Consider the following 22,605-nt stretch of genomic DNA (forward strand, 5'->3'; position numbering starts at 1 on the left):
CGGAGTACTTACTATTGATAGATGCTTTGCTAAGAGCATTCCATGGGTTATCTTATTTCTTTTAACCATCACAAGATCCCCACGAAGTACTTGTTATTTTTTTGAGACAGAGTATTGCTCTGTTGCCCGGGCTGGAGTGCAGTGACATGATCATAGCTCACTGCAGCCTGAAACTCCTGGGCTCAGGTGATCTTCCTGCCTCAGCCTCTTGAGTAGCTGGGACTACAGGCACCCACCTCCACGCTTGGCTAATTAAAATTTTTTTTTGTAGAAATGGGGTCTTGCTGTGTTGCTCAGACTGGTCTTGAACTCATGACCTCAGGTGATCCTCCCATCTTGGCCTTTCAAAGTACTGGGATTATAGGTGTGAGCCACTGTGCCCACTAAGTACTTAAAAGGACTGTTATTAGCTCTGTTTTGGTTGAGGAAAGGAAATCTTCTTTAAGCAACTTGCTCAAAGTCTCGCAGCTGTTAAGTGGTAAAGTGGAATTTCTGGAGTAGTTTCCAAAGTGTATATTCTCAACCACTGTACTGGACTTGTTTTGAGAGTTGTCATAATTATTGAAGTCACATATTCTGGTTGTTCTTATGCATGGTAAAAAGAAGTTTACTTTGTATTTTGTACTTTATGCTTTTCGGGTCCCCAAAGTGGCTTGATGTGCCTGTGCCTGCCTCATTGGCTTCCAGTTAGAGTTCATAATAATAATAATACTGATTATTTTAATGATCATTCATTGATAGCTTGCTCTGTGCCAGGCAGTGTACTAGATGATTTGCCTAAGTTGTCAGTAATCTTTATACTGACTCTGTGAAATAGGAAAATTATACCTGTGAGGAAACAAGCTCAGAGGCCTGAAATGATTGCTGAATGTGATTGCTTGGAAGGGTGAAGCCCAGGTTCAAACATACATTTTTTTGACTATAAAACTTGCACTCTTTATGCCCAAGTGTGTCAAAAACCTAAGTGTAAATATAGATAAACCTCTACTACTACAGGTTTAGGTTCTGTGATACCGTGCTGTATCTTTTGCTCCATCAGTGGCAGCAACTCTGTGCCCATCTGCATGTGGGCCAGGTTTAGATGAAAAACAGTAGATACAAAACACACCCACAGACAAAATAATGACAGTTCTTAGTTTTTTTGTGTGTGTTTGGATTATCATTACTTTCAACTATAGACTTGAAATCCTAGGCAGGCTTTTTTCATGATTATTTTGTGGTGACTTTTTTTCTTAACCAAAAATCCGAACCAATAAGTGGAATCTATGTTTAAGAAATAATTGAGAAGATATAGCTTATAAGCTAATTTACGGGAATTTTGGAAATATTTCAGTGGCTTATGGGTATAATGGAACAACCCTTGAATAAATACAACTTTAATAAAAGAAATAGTAATACATTTTTGGTTTTTTGAAATGGTCTGGCTCTGTCACCCAGGCTGGAGAGTGCAGTGGTGCGATCTCAGCTCACTGTAACCTCTGCCTCCCAGACTCAAGCAATCCTCCCACCTCAGCCTCCTGAGTAGCTGGGACTATAGGTGCATGCCACCATGGACTGGCTAACTTTTGTATATTTTGTAGAGACGGGCTTTGACCATGTTGCCCAACCTGGTCTTGAACTCCTGGGCTCAAGCAATCCACCCTCCTCAGCCTCTCAAAGTGTTGGGATTACAAGTGTGAGCCACTGCACTAGGCCTTATAGTAATACATTTAATACTGAAAATATACCTAACACTAATTTATATCTTATACAAAAGAAATGGTGTTATAGTTAGTGATTTGAATTAAGCAACAAGAGAGAGGGTAGCTGTCAAATGTACCTGTTTTGTATAAATGTAGAGAAAAAGAGTTGAGTGAGTGGAAAAGAGGGGAAAGGTCAGATAATGTTACAGATTCTCCAGTTCTGAGAAATGGCGTCTCTTCAGTGAAACCTCTGGTGATTCCAGATGGCATTAATCTCTCTGCACCTTTACTAGAGCAGGGAACCCCTTCAGCCTGCGTTCTGGTCGGTGTGTGCATGTTACCTTCCCTCACTCTATTTTGAGTCACTTGGTGATATGTACCATGTTTTATTCCACTCTTTCTCTCTTCTTAGTAATGAGCTTGCTGCCTTAGAGGATCACACTTGTTGAATGAGTAGAATGTTATGTGAGTCCACATTCAAATGAAAATTATAAAATGCACATGTCTAAATCTAAATGAGTAATTTGCTTTTTTGGATTATTTGTGGTATAGCCTGAGCATGGGATATAATTGGTTGGTGGTGGACAATTCAGGCCTCCAAATTCAAATTCCCACATTTGACTGACCCAAGGGGGTCAAACCCAAGGGGCTGTATTCTTTCTGATTTCTTTTTCTGGGCATGGTGTTTCCAAGGGGAGTTAGGGCTGGATGAGGAGAGGGACATCTGTCTGCTGAACTCACCTTTTGGCTGATGGTCCTAAACCTCGTTTTGTTATTAAAAGGACCTCTTTTAGGTCCTTATTCTCCCTTACATCTAGAGCTCACAGTTCTACAGGCTGTACAAGCATGGCACTAGCATCTGCTTGCCTTCTGCTGAGGAAGCTTTTACTTATGGTGGAAGGGAAATGGGCAGCAGGCGTGTCACGTGGTAAGAGAGAGCAGAGGAGGTGCCAGGCTCCTTCAACCAACCAGTTTCTCACATGAACCAACAGCGTGAGAACTCACTGCCATGGAAAGGGCACTGAGTCATTCATGGGGGATCCACCCCCAAGACCAAAACACCTCTGCCAGGCCCCACCTGCAACACTGGGGATCACTTTTCCACATGAGATTTGGAGGGGACAAATATTCAAACCATATCATTGTGGAAATAAATTTGTAAGATAAATTCTTAGAGTTGGAACTGCTGAGACAGAGAGTACCCATATTTAAATTTCAATATCTGTTACTGCGTTTGCTCACCAAAAGGCAGAACCAATCTACACTCTCATCAACAGTGTATGAGAAGGCCCATTTCCCTCTCCAATCCCATCAACTCTGGACATTAGCAAACCTTTTAGTCAATGTCAGTTTGATAGGTGAAAAAGATTACTATATTACGGTTTTATTTTATATTTTTTAAATTGTAAATAAGCTTGAATATCTTCTCATTTGTATTTGGCTATTTGTATTTACTTCCTTTTTTTTTTTTTTTTTTTTTTTTTGAGACAGAGTCTCACTCTGTTGCCTAGGCTGGAGTGCAATGACCTGATCTCAGCTCATTGCAACCTCCACCTCAGGGGTTCAAGTGATTCTCCTGCCTCAGCCTCCCAAGTAGCTGGGACTACAGGCATATGCCACTACACCTGGCTAATTGTTTTGTAGCTTTAGTAGATACGGGGTTTCACCATGTTGACCAGACTGATCTCAAACCCCTGACCTCAGGTGATCTGCCCATCTCAGCCTCCCAAAATGCTGGGATTATAGGTGTGAGCCACTGCCCCTGGCCAGCTATTTGTATTTAATTTCTATAAACTATTTATCACCTTTGTCTGTTTTTCTATTTGGTTATTTATCTTTTTCTAATTGATTTAAGGGTTTTCCATTATTAAGGCTGGCTCTTTGTCTTGTGTGTTACAAATGTTTTTGCTCTTTTCGGTTTGTTCTAGTCTTTTTATTCTCTCTTCTTTTTTCCATAGAGAAGTTTAAAGTTTTTACATGGTCAGATTACTTATTTTCCTTTGTAACTTCTGGGTTTATGTCCTGCTTAAGAAAGTCTTCTACAGTCCAGGATATTGAAGAAGCATTCATTCATATTCTTTTTTCCTTCTACTTTAATGAGGTTAGATACACACACAGTTATGTATATAAATTTGTATGTTTGTATGTGTCATATTGTGGGTTTTTATAAAAAGCATGTATTTTTAATACAAAGTTCAGAATTTGTTTCTTTTTCTTTTCTTTTCTTTCTTGAGATGGAATCTTGCTCTGTCGCCCAGGCTGGAGTGCAATGGCAAGATCTCAGCTCACTGCAACCTCCGCCTCCTGGATTCAAGCGATTCTCCTGCCTCAGCTTCCCTAGTAGCTGAGATTACAGGTGCCCACCACCATGCCTGGCTAATTTTTGTATTTTTTAGTAGAGACGGAGTTTCACCATGTTGGTCAGGCTGGTCTCGAACTCCTGATCTCAGGTGATCCACCCGCGTCAGCCTCCCAAAGTGCTGGCATTACAGGTGTGAGCCACTGCTCCCAGCCTTTATTTTTCTTAATTCTTGCACCATCTTCAGTTTGTTTTGGTGAAATAAATCAGGTGGGGATCCAACTTTATTTTTCAAGCAGATAGTTGATTCCACACCAGTTATTGAATAGTTTTTCTTTTCCCAGATGTGAGAACCTTTCTGAGATGAAGCTAAATTCCATAACCATAAAAAATCCTGTGTGTTTGCATTTCTGGGTTCTACATATGCTGTAAGAGCTTGACATTCATATAGGCCCAGAGACCCCTGCTGATTTTCACAGTTTCATTAGCAGATTAATGAGTACACCAACACAGGAGGTGATAAAAATCAACCGTGCCTACTAATGCATTTCCTGTGCATATCTGTTACTTGTGTTCCTCTGCCAGCATTTTCTCTAGAGAAGTAACTGCTGTAAAATGACTGTTGGATTGGTGTTCCTGGACAGTAAAATCTCACTGGTGACTTGAAACATGCATTTTAAGTCCATGTAGACAAATGCTGTCTTAAACCTATCAAAAACATGTGGTTTCACTTTTCCGTGACACTCATGTATTCTGATCTGTAGCTCTCGCAAGTGTCTTCACATTTGTCAAACCGTGCATCTGAGTTTGGTTCAGAAAACATGGTTATAGGATAAATATTTATTGAATTTGTGCCTTTCTTCAACCTTGACTATTTTATACTCTCTTCTCATTGCACAGAATCATTTTTAGCTGTTTTATGAACTGCTGTAAGATTATTTTGTACTTAGAGTGGAAATCTTTAACACATCACATCTCATTTTAAATTTGGCATAGTATGACCATTTAAGGCAAAATTGCAATTCTGGAAGTTGTAAATTCTCAGAGTATAGGAAACAACTATAGCTGATAACTGGAGAGACACCTGTAGGAGATACTCTTATGTTCAGATAGCTATGACAATCTTGTTAAGAATAGTTGGGTGGGAGGTTCTTTTTGCTTCAGAGAAGAGTCTGAATCATAAAATATTTGGAAGAAATGAAGTTTCATTTCCTTAAACTATTGTATGTGTAAAAAGATAAAGGGTCATTTTTAAGTAAAACTAGGTAAGTTAGTGAAAAATTGTCACAATAAACCTACACTGAGCCTGAAAATTATTTAACATTTAAGAGTTAATTATGCATCCTAGAGTTTGAGGCAAATAAGAGAGCTTTAATTTGTTGAAATTTTGGCTTGAAATATTACTGATGCAAAAAGTCCAAATCCTTTTTAGTCTTATGAGAGTAGTCATTTCTTGTTAATAGTCTTGCTGATTTGTATGAAAATTAAGAAGTTTGAGTCCTTTACTCAAGCACCAGTCTAGTTATTCCTTAAGGTCAGTAGACAGTGCAGCTTATTTTTGAATCCCTACCATAGTACCTGGCACATAATAGACACTCTGTATGTGTTTCTGGAATGCATGGATGGTTGAATAGTGAAGTAATAAGGATAAACTTTCTATATCCCATTCATCAGCAAGTCCTGTTGGCTCTATCTTCAAATTTATCCAGCATGTGATGACTTCTCAAAACCTCAGCTTGGTTGAGGCCACCGTCATTTCTCACCAGGATTAGGACAGTGGCCTCCTAACTGGTCTCCCCATTCTACTTTTGCCTCTATACAGCCTCTTTTCCACATGGCAGCCAGAGTGATTCTTTTAGAAGTCAGGTGACACTACCACACTTACAACTTTCCAGTGATTTCCATCTCATTCCAAAGTAAAAGACCAAGTCCTTAAAATGCCCTGCAAGGCTCTGCATTTTCACATGTGGCCTCAACCTGTCCCACCATTGTTTCTCTGAACCCGTGTATTTCTCCCCCCACCTCTCATTCTGTTGTAGCTACTCTGGCTTCTTTTTTGTCTGTCAAACATGCTAGGCATTCCTCTGACCCAGGGCCTTTGTATTAGCTGCTCCCTCTGCCTGGAACAGTCTTTCCCCAGATATCAGCATGGCCCACTCCCTCAGCTCCTTCAGTCTCTTTCTACTAGAGTGTAAGTTCCGTGAGAGCAGGATTTTGTTTATTTTTTCCTTTTTCACTGTTACTGTCCCAGTGTCCAGAACAGTGCCTGCTACCTAGTGGGTACTTTTTTTTTTGCTGGAAGGAGGAAGAAAGCAAAGAAGTAAGGAAGGAATCAGAAAGAGGGAAGCAGGAAGATAAATTAAAACTCATGGATATGAAGATGTGGCCATGGAAAGTACGGCCTCTAGTCCTGCCCAGGACATTAACTCCATGCCTGAGAAGGGCTTTAAACCTGACATCTTTTCTGTTAGTTTCCTATTGATGTCTTTCTAACTTCTACAATTATGTTTTCATTTCTTTTCTCTTACCTGGGAAAAGTGCCTTTGCAGTAGTTCCAATTGCCACCTGGCACAGGAGGAGTGTGACAAATGACATATAATATATTACCTTAACTTTCTGTAGCTCTTTGTAGAAGCTAGATTGTTTCTCTTGAAAGCCTTCTTGAGCCCCTGTCACCGCAGTGGGTGCTGTTTGTCTGAGAGCTCCCTGAGTCTGCTGTTCGTCTGCTGTTTACTCAGTAGGCCGCTCTGACCGCCCCTTACCTGAGGCTGCCTCTCCTCTCTATTGGGCCTTTATGTTTCTCTTCTTGGTGTTTCTTTTGGATTGCATGTTGCTTCAAATAAAATCGCTAACAACATATGGCCTGTTATGATTCTCTTTTCCCAAACTCTGCCATTTTGTATATTTGTGACACACTGCAGATTTTGTGAAGATTGCTTCATAATATTTGTTTACCATCTGCTGCACTCTATTTGGTATCTTGCTAGGATTTTTTCCTCCATTTTAAGTGACATTAACAAAATCTAGCCAGTACATAGGCTTTCTGGTTCTACTTTTGCTTCCCTAATGTGCTGGAAAATCATATTACTATGCTCCAGGCAACTAGAGAAGCCTAGAATTCTCATTGTGAACCAGTGTATCAGATCCGTCTGCTCCCCCACCCCCACCCTTTTTCTTGGTCATATCCGGTAATGCTTTTTTGGTCAGATGGCAAAGAACCTCCATGTATAAGATAGAAAAAGCTCAAATTATTTTTTTACTTCTTACTACTTAGTACCACTACTTTCTAGTGTTGTTCTCTAACATATTTATACCTCTGAAACTTTGTGCCAGTTTAGTAAGTTTTTATGATTTATGGTTCCAGCTAGTGTGATTTTTATAGCTTATCCAGTTTGATAGGCAGCTAGCCTGAGTCTTGGCTAGATGGGCTGTATATATCCAAGTTTTTGTTCAGAAAAGTATTTTAGGCTACTGCAATAGTAATTTGCTTAGTATGTATTTCTGCTTTCTTACCCTTCAGTAACTTTTCGTAGTTGTCAATTCACCGTCTTTAGACGGAAGTGCATTTTTGCTTTACAGGTTAAGGCGAATGGTTTGCTCTTGGGCTGCCATCAAGGGGTCAGAGATAGCTTAGCTTTTGCCTTTTGGCTGGAGCCACCAGTCTTCTCATGGGTGTGGTTATTTTCCAACTCAATTTCCTCTTGGACAAAAACAAGGAGTCTTTAATAAAACAACTAAGCATAGATACTAAAGAGCAAATCAGACAGTCTCCCAAAGAGCAGTTTGTAAAGAAAACCAATACCTACATAAAACTAGGTGTCCTATTAACCCATAACAACTATTATTCAGTACGTCATATAAGCCTGATTTTATCTCCAGCCTTTCTTAGAATGCCTTTTTCAACTTATCTGAAATCTTCTTTTGGAGTCAGAACCCCTAAGGGGATAGTTCCAACATTTTATCACTGGGTTGATGTCAAAAGCTATTCTAGCCTTTTGGCTCCAGTTTTCTGTCCACTTAAACAAATGATCTTGTAATGTTTCATAGCTCCTTTTTTTTTTTTTTGAGACGGAGTCTCGCTCTGTTGCCCAGGCTGGAGTGCAGTGGCGTGATCTCGGCTCACTGCAAGCTCCGCCTCTTGGGTTCACGCCATTTTCCTGCCTCAGCCTCCCGAGTAGTGGGGACTATAGGTGCCCACCACCATGCCCGGCTAATTTTTTGTATTTTTAGTAGAGACGGAGTTTCACCATTCACAGGATGGTCTCGATCTCCTGATCTCGTGATCCGCCTGCCTCAGCCTCCCAAAGTGCTGGGATTACAGGCATGAGCCACTGCACCTGGCCTCATAGCTACTTTTTATGCAACTTCTCTACAGTAAATTATTCTGGTAGCTGACTTCTTTCACAGATCTCTTTCTTCTGAAATAATCCCTCAAGAGATTTCTTAGAAATGTAGAATTCCAGAATATTTTGGTTTAAGTAGCCTTAAAGATTCAGGCTCTAGCTTTGAGAAGTTGAAGAACTCTCCTTTTGTTCTTGTAATTTAAATGATCTTTCTGTAATCGGTGCCCCCTCCTTTTTAAAATAAATTATGAGAAGGGTTTTCACTCGTTTTACCAAAATATAAGCACCTGCCCACCCTATGTGAGCAATACCTTATTCAGGTCTTGTGCATATTGAAATTCGGTATAAGCAGTCTCTTTTTAACCATCATCTCTATAGCTAGCTTAGTTGCAGAAATGAGATTTATTTTAAAAACTACTTTATTCAGGCTGGAAATTGTTTTTATGCCAAGTTCAGGACTTCGTAAAGAACAAATCAGTTTAGCCTACATTTAAAGAGAATTTGACCTGGTTTTAAAGCAAAAATGTAAAGTGCTTTCATGTGTGGTGATATGTAACATTATATCGTTTGTACTCTGTTTTTTCCTGTCTCCTGAGTTTTTAAGAAAACTTTCACCTTAACCTTGAAAATATTAGTTTCTAGAACCTGTATATAGAGAGACTCCTTTCTTCTCTTTCTACAGCTAGAATGGCATTTCTCCCCCAATTTGGCCCTAGAGATTCTGTATCTAAAGTGAAAAAATGAAAGAAAAGGTGCTAGATTCCTATAAAGTTCTTTATGTGTGTAACATCTCTCAGGACTGTGCCTTCTTCGTTACTGAAAGTGACCAGTGTATGCCTTTTACTCTGAAAGGAGGCAACTCTTGATAGCAGAATACTGGTAATGACTCTCCTAGATTTAGATAGTGTGATCTTGATGATGCCAACTCACATTGAGTTGGGGAACTCTGCAGCAGTGAACCAGGATCCAGAAACAAATGTTTGGAAAGAAAACCTGAGTGAGAGCTGTGGGTCACTGAACAGGACTGGTCCAAGTGCTGGTTTCTATCATGCTATCAGATTGCTGTTGGCCACTGAAGAGATAAAGAGAGAAAGTATTTTGCTTGAAAATAGGTTAATTGTGAAAGAACACAAGCTTCCTCCTAGGGTCCCCATAGCCTTGTCACCAAGCAGGGGGATATCCTTGGAACTACAGCCGGACAGGAGGGAAGACCCACTGACATGTGGTAGGGGAAGAGCCCTTTGTTGAACTGAACTCCCTCTGTACTCTCAGTAAGTGTCCCCTGAGCATGTTGTACAAGCTTATTCTCTTCATGATGAGAGATTTGTCTGAGGGTCTCCAGGCCTGGGATCAGAACAGTCTTTCTATGTGATCAAATCAGCAATTATATGCTCAAGAGTGAACAAAAATAATAATAATTCTGAATGTTAACAAGCACACTAGAACTGAGGCATCCTACTGAGAGCCTGCCCCTTCCAAGTTGTCCCCTTGGGAGGCTGTGTACATTGCTCAGGATGTTTTTGGCATTTCTTTCAACTGTGCATTTACAGTCTACTACGTAGGCTGTCCTCACTGTTCACAAATCTTTATAGAAGGATGAATAGTTAACTATATATTTAGAAATAGCCATAGACATGCTTGGCAGATTCTTAGACATGCTTGGCAGATCAGGCCAACAATTCCATTTTGGGTTAAAAATGAGATTTAATATTCTCACATAGTCTATCTTCAGGTTTTTAAAGCAGTTTTGAAAATATATTTCAAAAACTACTTTGAATAAGAGAAGTATCATGAAATAAGTACATTATTTCTAGATGTGACCTCTGATAATACTTACTCAAATGTACACATTCTGGTTATGTAGTTTGTGAAGTCTTGTCCTCCAGCCTTAAGACTTAAATTATTTCAAAATAGCATGAATAGCATTTGAAGCTTACTATGGCTGGAGAGTATGCAAAACAAGTGAAACTGTTCAGAAAAAGAGCTGCTAAATAGAATGGGATAGAGAGACCTGTATTAGAGCTGCTTTACAAGTTAACCTTGCACTAGGCCTAGGTTCTTCTGTGGAAAGAGAATAATAATAATGATGTTCATGTCGTAGGTTTGTTATGAGGTTTTCAAGGAGGTATTGCCTATGAAGCATAGATCACAGTGCTTCATGTATAGTAGTGTTCAATAAGTGTTAGCCATTTTTATCATGCTGTTGTGACATGATAGATTGCCTGGGAGAGAGAAAGAATGGAGAAATCAGGGTATGGTGCTGTTCAGGAGATTTAAAAAGTACGGATAGTGGAACAAGACTGGCCTCTCTTTGGTTTTTAGTTCCCCTAACCAAACCTGTTTTGTCATACTCCAGTTATATTTACTTTAACCTAGATATATGTTGTGAATGACATGAGCAATATTTTAATTTTCTGCTATCCCTAAAAGAAAGTTTTATATTGAGATTCTGATCGTACTCCAAATGGAAAACAAAACAACAAACTAATAATGTCAACATCCCCTCAAAATGTGGTGTTGAGGGTTAGAATATCACGTTGTAATAAACTGTTTGTATTATGTTCCCTTTGTGCATTAAACAAATGCACACCTTCTCATTTGCATTATGTTGCTTTTAAACAGATGAAGATGAAGATGGTGATCGAATTACGGTGAGAAGTGATGAGGAAATGAAGGCAATGCTGTCATATGTAAGTGTACTACAAATGAGGACTATTTTTTAAAATGTTAATGTGATTGAGGATGCTGTTTCTTGGGTATAGTGAAGACGTAAATAAATCACAGTTGTCATACATTTTTCTATATAATAGGTAAAGGTTTCAAGGATTTCCATATGTGAAAGTTAAGGGCATTATTTTCAAAAGACACTTACTGATCATATCATAAACATTAAGAATAATGCATCTTAATGACTTTTGCATTAGGTATCGTGCAGACTAAATGGACTATCAATTTCCTGTATTTTTTATGCAGTACTTAAAGTAACGGCTCATTAAAAATGAACCCCTGGGCTCTAAAAAATTTTTCAAAATCTACTTTCAACTGGAGATCTCTCTCACCCTTCCAGACTATAGTTACAATGTAGCTGCAGGCTTAATATGGATACACGATTTAAAGATGTACTCTTGGTTATTTATGCACTACCCATAGTACTCCCACCGAAAATGAACTACAAGGTTACTTACTGAATCAAAGTGATCTGAATATATTCTGAAATGACTTTTCTTTTGTGTTTAAAATTTTACTGAAAATCTGCATTAACAGTTGTCTGATACTGAAGTAAACAAGAGAAAAGGGCATATTTCTAAAGCTTCAATACTGAGCTTGAAAAATTCAGCTATCATGAGGAGACATAGGTTACCTGAGTCTTGATTTGAGCCTTCCTCTCAAGTTTTGTTTTATTATATCTGAGTCTGTAATCTGTTTACAAAACCTTTTCCAGTGGTCTGGTAGAAAGAGCATTGTAGTAGAAGTCAGGAGACCTTAGCTCTTCTGTGGTTTCTTGGCCCTAGGCAAATCACTTAACCTTTCAGTGCTGTAGTTGTCTCATCTGTCAGTTGTGGATAATAATACTTGTCCTTTATACTGCACAGGGCCATTGTAATGATCAAATGGGAGAATAGATGTGAAAGCCCTTTGAAAAGTTAAAAGTTCTATACAAATGCAAATGATGAAATCATTTGGAATCATGTGGAAATGATGGAATCAGGGCTCTTGCTTTTCATTGAGACCCTAATCTTAGTCAACAGTTAGGTTGTAGGTTTTTGATAGACTTCAACTTCAGCCATGATATTGTTTCATTATAATGAAAACTGTGAACTATCTGTATGGGTTTCCGCCAATAGTTTTAATTTAGGGTAGGAGGATAGAGAACAAGAAGGATAGGATGATTAACGGAGCATTGCATTCCAACCAGCACAGAATGGGAAAAGTCAATTTCCCATTGACTTCCCATTAACTTATGTGAGAGTCTTTGTATACTGAGAATTTAGAGCTGGGCTCGTCAGTACCTTGAAAGGCAGAGTAGGATTGTCTGCTGGAAAGGTCTAGCACTAGTATTGATAGATTGGCTAACTCTCCTGAGAGTGTGACATGCTTATATTTAGAAAACACACACACACACAGATGGGTTCTAATTTTCTCACATATGTGCATTGCAGAGAACTGACATCAGTATACTTTCATTATGTATTCAACTTAACCACATGCAAAAGATACGTACTTTTGGGTATGGTCTTACAAACTGTGCTTTTTGAAAATGTTAGTGGGTGTGATCATAGTGATAATAATAATGATGATTTCCATTTCTGAGTTACTGCTATATACAAAATGCTTGGGGTATTTAATTTTTTTAGTTTTAATAATCACTCTGAAAGACATATATTATCATTCTTATTTTTAGATGAGGAAGCTGTGGTTAAGAGATAAGCCCAAGGTCTTAGAGTTAGTATGAATGTGAATATGGAATTTAAGTTCAGTTTCTTTTAATGCCCAAGCTGTTGCTCATTTACTGTTTTACACTGTCTCTTCCCCCACCTTCCTCTTTGCACATTTGTAGCGGGATCTTTTTATGTCATCACTGTTATTTTTTTTTTTCTCTGAGATGGAGTCTTGCTCTGTCACCCAGGCTGGAGTGCAGTGGTGCCATCTTGGCTCACTGAAACCTCTGTCTCCTGGGTTAGAGCAATTCTCCTGCCTCAGCCTCCTGAGTAGCTGGGATTACAGGCACCTGCCACCGTGCCTGGCTAATTTTTGTATTTTTAGTGGAGACGGAGTTTCATCATGTTGGCCAGGCTGATCTCGAACTCCTGACCCCATGATCCACCTGTCTCGGCCTCCCAAAGTGCTGGGATTACAGGTGTGAGCCACTGCGCCCGGCCTATCATCATCATTATTACATTCTGAATAATTTGGGTTTATGTAATACCTTAGTTGTGATTTCTGCACCATATATTCCTTACAGCATATGCTTATTTTCTCAAACACAGTGTTTAATTATTTTTGTGTTGTAGGAAAATATGATTACATAATCTTACGTTACATGTCCTTAGTTTAAAAGTTTCTGAGATTTCTTGGGAGCCACTTTTTTTTGTCTGAATAGAAGTCATCTATCTCATTGATGAGCTAATTTTTAAAAAATTTTTGTAGAGGTGGGGTCTTGCTTTGTTGCCCAGGTTGGCCTCAAACTCCTGGCCTCAAGTGGTCCTCCTGCCTCAGCCTCCCAAAGTGCTGGAATTACAGGTGTGAGCCAAGGTACCTGGCCAGGTTGGCTGTCATTTTGATCTGTCTTGGTTCTTATGATTGAAATTTAAGGAGAACCATTTGGACCTAACCTCACAGTTGGTTTTGGTTGGTAGTCCTCATAATTACCAGCATGTTCCTACAAATTTGCATTGGTCTTTATTTTGTAGACATTGTAAAATGTTGCCTTTTTAATTGAAAACTTATCAGTTATTTAAATTTGGCTCTGAAGTTTGAGTCAGGATTTTGTGTAAAGGCATAGGGAAGATACTGACACATTACCACATTTTTATTGTTTTTTACAAAAAGCTTTTTGTTTTGTTTATGAGATGAAGTCTTACTCTTTCGCCTAGGCTGCAATGCAGTAGCCTGATCTCGGCTGGGTTCAAGTGATTCTCATGCCTCAGCCTCCCGGGTGGCTGGGATTACAGGCACCCGCCACCACGCCTGGCTAATTTTTGTATTTTTTGGTAGAGATGGGATTTCGCGATGTTGGCCAGGCTGGTCTCGAACTCCTGATTTCAAGTGATCTGCTCACCTTGGCCTTTCAAAGTGCTGGGATTACAGGCATGGGCCACCGCACCCAGCCAAAAGAGCTTAGTTTTTCATATAGAATTCAGTAAATCTGTGGTCACCTTAGTATTTCTTCAAAAGCCATATGTGGGAAAGCAAAAATAGAGGCACTTTTACCTTTAGTCCTTTAATCATTCTTTTTCGCTGATTACAAAGGTTAAGTAAATAAACAGCCTATATCTCTGCACAAGAATAAAAACAAATTTGCCATCTCTGAGTTGAAACTTGAAGAATTATTTTTTTCCCCCTTGGATGCAAGCATTTTCTGGCTTTGGGCCAGTACAAGTGTACATTTTTATCAGTAATTTAAATAGATTTTTGTATTAGACCTGAAAATGTTGCCTTTTTAATTGAAAACTTATCAATTATTTAAATTGCTAGCAGCCTGAGGCTGTTAATTTTATGAGTGCCATAATAATGGCATACAGTGGTTTTTGATACATGTGACACATGGAATATTGTATTATGGTAAGGATTTGTCATGGCAATAGGTTGTTGTGTGCTGTTAAATAATAACCAACATATTAAACCAAAGTCTTTTGTCACACATTAGTACCATTTTATATAAGTTATTTAGAAGTTGTATTCTTTTCTTCATTAGATATATTTTTAAGAGATAATGAGAAGAAAACAAAGCTATAATAAATTGTCTTTTAAGAAAATGTAAAGTAATTTGGTCTCCAAGGAGATATTTAATGTATTGAAAGATTTCAGCAGCCAAGTGTTATTACAGCACCATTGTGATAGCTGCTCTGCGTTTTGTTATGAGTTTGTGTTAATCAACAATCTGTTTTTATAGCATAGTTTCTTGTGAGTTATGTTGTTAGAATATTCCACTTCTGGGATCATGGCTTTTCCTCTGACACTATTGCATCTTTTTAATTCCTCCATAAAGTATTTTTTAAATTAGAATTTGAAATGCTTTATTAGAAAAAAAAATACAACCTACATATTCTGAAAACTAAATACCTGATCATTGCTAATTAAATATTCCCTTAATGTAGTTTAAATTATTTTGTCGTTGTTCTCGTTTCCTCCTCTCATTTTCTAGAAATACTAAAAATAGCGTGCTGCTTTTTTCCTTCCATTTTTTTGTGTTTGTTGTCTGGTAGTTCTATGGAGCCCCAGTTCTAGGAGGGGATTGTTTTACTGTTAACCTCTTCTTTTGGGTGACCTTTCATGGAGAAATTCAGCCAATACATCTTGCTTTTGTAAATAGATTTATATTTGTTTCTGCTAAATCCTGTGTCTAGGGATTTATTACACCTGGTTCTCTTTAATATTGAGAGACTTGTGTGAGTGGAACACAGTATTAACAAAAATAATTTTCATCATTTTGTCTATTCTCACTCTTTATATCATTTTTTCCCACATTGCCAGAAGAGTATGGCATACATTTTACTGTAATGCCTCCCATTATGAGACCTTGTATTATATTCAATACAGGAATCCTTGTATTTAAGGGAAGTGTAAGTATTCCCTTTGGTGTATTTGACCGCAGTGTACCTTGTTAGACATTGAGTACTATGAGGGAAAAATATTTTTTCACCTGTGGAGCACCTTGTAAATTGGGACATGATTGGCTTTATTCTAATATACATAACTTGGACGTTGCCTCTAAAATCATGCAGTTACTCAAGTAGAGTCAGAAGGTAACCACAGAGGTTTTGTTCAGCTCTTTCATTTTATAAATAAGGACATTGAGGCCCACAGAGAATAGAAGATTCAGAAATCAGTTGGAAGTCATATGGCTAATTAAAGGGAAGGCCTGGATATAGACTCTCAATCTCTTTGCTCCTGGTTGTTTTAAATAAGGTTTTGTTTTGGTATCTATTATAGTCCCGCTCAGCTTTGCAAATACTACTTTTTCCTGAGTGTGAAAAATAATGCTTATTACCAAAATGTCACTGTACTTGAGTTTGTAGAGAAATGTAAAAAATACTCTGTTGGCCGGGCACGGTGGCTCACTCCTATAATCCCAGCACTTTGGGAGGCTGAGGCGGGCAGATCACAGGGTCAAGAGATCGTGACCATCCTGACTAACACTGTGAAACCCCATCTTTACTAAAAATACAGAAAATTAGTCAGGCGTGGTGGCAGCTACTTGGGAGGCTGAGGCGGGAGAATTGCTTGAACCTGGGAGGCGGAGGTTGCAGTGAGCCGAGATTGCACCACTGCACTCCAGCCTGGGCGACAGAGTGAGACTCCATCTCAAAAAACAACAACAACAAAAAACTCCGTGGGCGTCTGAAGGTTTAAAGGTTTTGTCCTTACCTACAAGGCTATGTTTTACCTTGTTTGCCAAATTTGTTGTCCATTTAGAAATTGAATATTTAATAGCATCAGGGCCTTAGCTATTAGGAAGTTTTCTTTAAAGAGCAAAGAGGTTAGGAAGCTCATTTTCCACATGGTGCTTTCAAACATGCCACATAGTAAATAGGTTCAACTTTGAACTTAACTTTGCAGGTGGCAAAATCAGTTCAGCTTTCAATGAGTCCCCTAATTGAATGCAATTTATCCAAACAACTGACCACATAGTATATTATTCAGGCAAGGTGGAGAAATGGTGAAAAAAATGAGAAAGGGAAACTGAAGGAAATAAATTGTTTTGGAAATTTATTTTCTCAAATAATGACATGCTCCAAGCTGTAAGTAAAGTTTTTGTTTTGTTTTTCTTATCCTAGTCAAAAAAGAAAACTTTTTTCCAGAGGCAGATTATTTTAATTCTCTTCTCTGTGTTGTTTGGAACATTTGGATGCCCTTGAAATAGTGATAAAAGTGTAGTGACCCCTTCTAGCCCCTGTTGTGATCTATCTTGGAGCCTGTTTGGAAGCAGGGAGCAGAAGCATATTCAAGTTTGCATCAGAACAAGGGATTTATTATGTGGCTCTTGGATGCAAATGAAAAGATAAGCATGAGCAGGCCTCGGTCTTGGTGGTACCGGGACACTCTGGGGACCGCTGGAATAGGAGGTTTGGACCACCAACATTTTGTCATTTATATGGCTCTACTCCCAGTTCAGTTCCATCTCTGTGGAGGGTTCCGCTTACCCTATTTATAACAAAATGTCTCATTTGGCTTGCTGTCTGCATAGTCCTGTTTTATTTAAGTGTCAGGTTCCCTGAAGCTACTGTTAAAACTTCTGCTTTAAGAGGAATAGCAGAATTGCTACAGTCTAAAAATCAGGTGAAAGGTCAGTGTGTGAACACTACCCCAAGCTAACCAAGGTAATAACTCTGAAAGTTTCAGCTGAGAGGATCCCATAAATTTTGGGCCTGTTGGTGAATACAAATTTAAACTCCTTCTGCCAACACATATTACCTTAAACTTAGCCAATTTGAATTTCATCTGCTATTGGCTGCCCAAACTTCTATTAAGACTATCTGGAGCTCCTTAAAGTCCTCTACGGTTTTATCCAAATGGTGTTATCATTAAACTTGCCCAACTTGCTGTCATTTTCACTTTCAAGTCATTAATAAATACATCCATCCAATAACATGAGCCTATAAATAGGGCCCAGAGTTGGTCCCTGTTGACCTTCACATTGTGATTTTCTTTCTCATCATCTAATCAATCTGTGACCATATGTGGACCCTCAGTCGAGTGTCTTAAGGAAGAGCTTGTATACATTGTAGTCTCCTCATGACAGGAACAATGAGTTATTAGGGAGTCAGAGCCTGAAGCCAGGTAAGTAAATGTAGCTATTAATTTGATATTCAAAATAGATTGGCTTCATATATTATTTTTGACCACTGGGGCAGTTGTGTGCTTTGTGAGAGGTCAGCATCATGAAGGAAAAGCCTCTTAATGTAAAGTATGAGAAATAATTGAAAGAAGGTGTAACTAATGACACATCTGAGTAGGGTTGTAATTGAATTTGTAGCCATTTGATAGAGTTAAGATTGTTGGGTTCTTCACTGGGAAAACAAATAAATTAACTATGGACTGCAAATAGTTGGTTAGTTTATTGATTATTGCTGTAATTACTGACTGAGCTACATATAATAGGATAGCTTGCAGTATTGACAACAGGAATCTGAAAATCTTATCATTAGTGTGAAAAAGACAGCATGAGTATTCCTTATAAGTGAAATACTGTACCAATTATGTTGTCTGTTAGGCATGCTAAGGAGAGATTTGATAAACCGTCCTGTTATAAATGTATGGAAGAGTAATAAATAGGCCTGGTGTTTCCTCTGTACGTGAGACTTGCTGCTGAATAAATTAGAAGGTATGACCAATGAGAGTCATTACTATGTCTATATCAGTTCCTCTCTGGATTCTTCCTGTAAACATTTGTGCAGTGTCTATAATGTGCTAGGCATTATATGGCAGTGATTTCTCAAGTTTTTAAAGGCATAGTCCTTTTTGAAAATCTGTGGGAAGTTGTTTATTTTTTTACCCCAGAAAATTCACATAATGCAGTGTTTCACCAGCTTCAAGGATCTCCTAAAGCCCATATAGATCCCAGGTTAATACCTCTGGCATAAGAGGAAATAAAATATACAAGGCATGGTTCCTGCCCTTGTTGCACTTCCAAAAGAGAAACAGTGTTCCCCACAATACCCATTTTACTTTATTATTTATAGTACTGCAGTAATTGAGGGGAAGGGAGGGGATACTGACTCAATCTCCATAAACCAGTTAGTTAAATTCTACCACTGTACTTTGTCCAGATATCTCAGTGGCCTTGTTTTGTGGTTTCTGTGTCACCCTATTGTTATGAACGTTTTTCTTCTATGTACTCTTACTTGGAAATGAGAGATTCAAGGCACCATTTCCTATTTCAAGATTTTTTTTCAGGTACTTTTTAAGAAGGTTTCCCATATACCAGCTCCTTTAATTTTGATCTTCTTAACATCTTTATAAGATGAGCAAGGCAGGCTTTTTCCCCCATTTTTACAGCAGAGGGTACAGAGGCATAAACAATTGTGTGCCTTTCTTGAGGTCACACAGCTAGTCCATAGAGAGCTGGAGCCTGAGGTCACTCACTCGCTGGTTTGTTTCCTCATTCATCCAATCAGTTTTTTCATGCAGCAAATGTTTATTGGATAGCAGTTCTCTGGCCAAGTGCTATGCAAGGTGGTGGGGGTGCAGTGAGCATACAGTTCATGCCCTCTAGGAGCTCATGGTCCAGTCAGGGAGATTAACAAAAAAGGAAACAGAATTCAGTGGGAGAAATCAAGGAAACTCATAATTACCAAGCGGAGTGATAAATGATATAATACACCTCAGCATTAGGTGCTCCATGAGCACAAGAAGTGTCTAATCTAGCTTTGGGGACCAAGAAGGCTTCCTGAAGAGGGCCGGTGTCCAGGTGGGGTAAGTTAGGACAAGGGGACTAGGAAGGGTGTTTGGGGCAGAAAGAACAGTGTATTTAAAGAATGCCTGGTGAATCAGGAGGAGCTGCCTGTGATTCAGTCTGTATGGACAGTGACGGGGAAGAGGGTGGGAGATGAGGCTGGGAGGAAGGTGGGTTAGACCATGGAGGGCCTTAGCTTGAGGGAACAGGGAAGTGACATGATCATATCTCGTATTGTCAGAGGCATTTGAGCCACAGCAACTCTGTATTAGTCTGTTTTCATACTGTTACCGGAAAGGGGTCCCAATCCAGACCCGAAGAGAGGGTTCTTGGATCTTATGCAAGAAAGAATTCAGGGTGAGTCCACAGTGCAAAGTGAAAGCAAGTTTATTAAGAAAGTAAAGTGGTGAAAGAATAGCTACTCACTGCATAGACAGAGTAGGACATTCCTGAAAGTAGGAGGATGAATGTGCCCACCCTAGGTATGATGTTTGTTTATGTATAGGATAAAAAAGGATCATGGGGAGATGTGCTCTGCTACAAGGGTTTGTGATAAAGGATTCATTTTCTTAATTACTATATTTTGCAAGAATTGATATCTTTTTTCTTTTTTCTTTTTTTTTTTTGAGACAGAGTCTTGCTCTGTTGCCTAGGCTAGAGTGTAGTGGTGTGATCTCGGCTCACTGCAAACTCACCTTCCAAGTTCAAGCGATTCTCTTGCCTCAACCTCCTGAGTACCTGGGACTACAGGCACCTGCCATCATGCCCAACTAAGTTTTGTATTTTTAGTAGAGACAGGGTTTCACCATATTGGCCAGGCTGGTCTCGATCTCCTGACCTTGTGATCCGCCTGCCTCGGCCTGCCAAAGTGCTGGGATTACAGATGTGAGCCACCGCGCCTGGTCTGATATTATTATGTTTAAAGCAAAATTAGGAATGCTTCTGTTCTCAAGATATTAGGATATCAGGACATTCCTGAATCTGGGCGTGTTTAGTAAACGTTATCAATCTGTTCCCTTCATCATAAACATCTAGAGCCTCGGAATACCTAACTTCCTGGGAATGTAGCCCAGCAAGTCCCAGCCTCATTTTTCCTAGCCCTCACTCAAGATGGAGTTGCTCTGCTTCGAATGCCTCTGACAACATTGCTATAAATAAGAGCTATTTGAGACTGGGTAATTTATAAAGAAAAGAGGTTTAATTGACACAGTTCTGCATGGCTGGGGAGGCCTCAGGAAACTTACAATCATGGCAGAAGACAAAGGGGAAGCAAGTACCTTCTTCACAGGGTGGCAGGAGAGACAGTTGGGTAGCGGGTGGGTGAGTTGCCACACACTTTTAAACCATCAGATCTCGTGAGAATTCACTCACTATCATGAGAACAACTAGGGGGAAATCCACCCCCATGATCCAGTAATCTCTCACTGGACCCCTGCTGCAATTCGACATGAGATTTGTGGGCGGGGACACAAATCCAAACCATATCAGACTCCATCTTGAATAGAAACTGGGTAAAATGAGGCTGAGACCTGCTGGAAGTCAGGCATTCTTAGTTACAGGGTGTTTAAGAGTTAAGGGAACAGGTTAATAGCGTTTACCAAACAGACTCAGGACTTAACAGACCCAGGAAATGCCCTGATATCCTGATATCTTAAGAACAAAAGCATTCTAAGTTTTGCTTTAAAGATAATATCTTTAAATAATAATATCTTCTTGTGGAAGACAGTAGTCACACAAAGATGAACAATCCTGTGTCACCAGCCCTTGTAGTGCAGCGCATCTTCTCCATATGGTTTTTTGCTTTGTTATCTAGTGCTCCTCCTCTTACTTTTGGGAACACCCGGCTCTGGATTTATTGGTGAAGCCATTCTTTTATTCCTTTGCTTTCTTAATAAACTTGCTTTCACTTTACTTTGTAGAATCACCCCAAATTCTTTCTTGTATGACATCCAAGAACCCTCTCTTGGGGTATGGATAAGGATCCCTTTCTGATAACAGTATTTCTCAAGAGTGGCTTGGGGTAGAGAAATTATAAAGCTTGGAAGCCACTTAGGGGCCTGTTCCCTGTGAAAGACAATGGTGGTCACAGGACTGATGAGAAGTTAACAGATTTGAGAAGTGGGGAGGATGTCAAGATAATAAAATTTAGTAGGCCCAGCATGGTGGTACACGCCTGTAATCCCAGCACTTTGGGAGGCCAAGGTGGGTGGATCACGTGAGGTCAGGAGTTTGAGACCGGCTTGGCCAACATGGTGAAACCCCATCTCTACTAAAAATACAAAAATTAGCTGGGCATGGTGGGGGCACCTGTAGTATCAGCTACTCGGGAGGCTGAGGCAGGAGAATCACTTGAACCCAGGAGGCGGAAGTTGTATTGAGCCAGGATCGCACCATTGCACTCCAGCCTGGGTGATAGAGCAAGACTCTGTCTCAAAAAACAAAATAAGGCCTGGTGTGATGGCTCACATCTGTAATCCCAGCACTTTGGGAGGCCGAGGCAAGTGAATCACGAGGTCAAGAGATCGAGACCATCCTGGCCAACATGGGGAAATCCCATCTCTACTAAAAATACAAAAATTAGCTGGGCATGGTGGTGGGCACCTGTAGTCCCAGCTACTCAGGGGGCTGAGGCAGGAGAATCATTTGAACCTGGGAGGCGGAGGTTGCATTGAGCCGAGATCGCGCCACTGCACTCCAGCCTGAGCGACAGAGTGAGACTCCATCTCAAAAAAATAAATAAATAATATAAAATTTAGTGATTGAATATGGGGGAGAAGAGAAGAGAGATGGTTTGGATTACTTCCAGATTTCTGGTTTGGGAAACAGGGTCATAGTGATGGTATTTCCTGAGACCATAAACCCAGGCAGCAGAAGACTAGGGTCTGAGAGGAGATAGGAGAGGAAATCAGTTTTGGACCTGTTGAATTGGAGGAGGCTCTGCACAACCAACTGGGTATGTTTCAGAACTTAGGAGAGAAATCTGGGCTGGAAATAAAGATTTGTGATTCATCAGCTCATAGTTAGTCTCAGTGACTCCTCTGGTAGTTGAAACCTTTGAAGTGGCTGAAGTAACTCAAGGAGAGTATAAAATGAGAAGGTTAATGAAAAACAGGGAGGGAAATCCTGCATTTAAAGGAGGAATGGGGTAATAACCACTTACAGGAA

The 22,605-nt window shown here is 39.6% G+C and overlaps 1 protein-coding gene across 12 annotated transcripts in view; it reads left to right on the forward strand.

Moving 5' to 3' along the window:
- The window catches only part of MAP2K5 (mitogen-activated protein kinase kinase 5), a 263,591-nt gene that overhangs the window by 9,669 nt on the left and 231,317 nt on the right, over nucleotides 1-22,605 (forward strand). For all 12 annotated transcript variants that reach the window (XM_015142546.3, XM_077939621.1, XM_015142547.3 and 9 more), the window contains exon 3: nucleotides 10,947-11,014. In XM_015142546.3, coding sequence (XP_014998032.1) covers nucleotides 10,947-11,014 — 68 coding nt within the window. The remainder of the gene's footprint in view (nucleotides 1-10,946; nucleotides 11,015-22,605) is intronic.

Source organism: Macaca mulatta, chromosome 7, assembly GCF_049350105.2.
Source record: "Macaca mulatta isolate MMU2019108-1 chromosome 7, T2T-MMU8v2.0, whole genome shotgun sequence".
Taxonomy (NCBI): Eukaryota; Metazoa; Chordata; class Mammalia; order Primates; family Cercopithecidae; genus Macaca; species Macaca mulatta.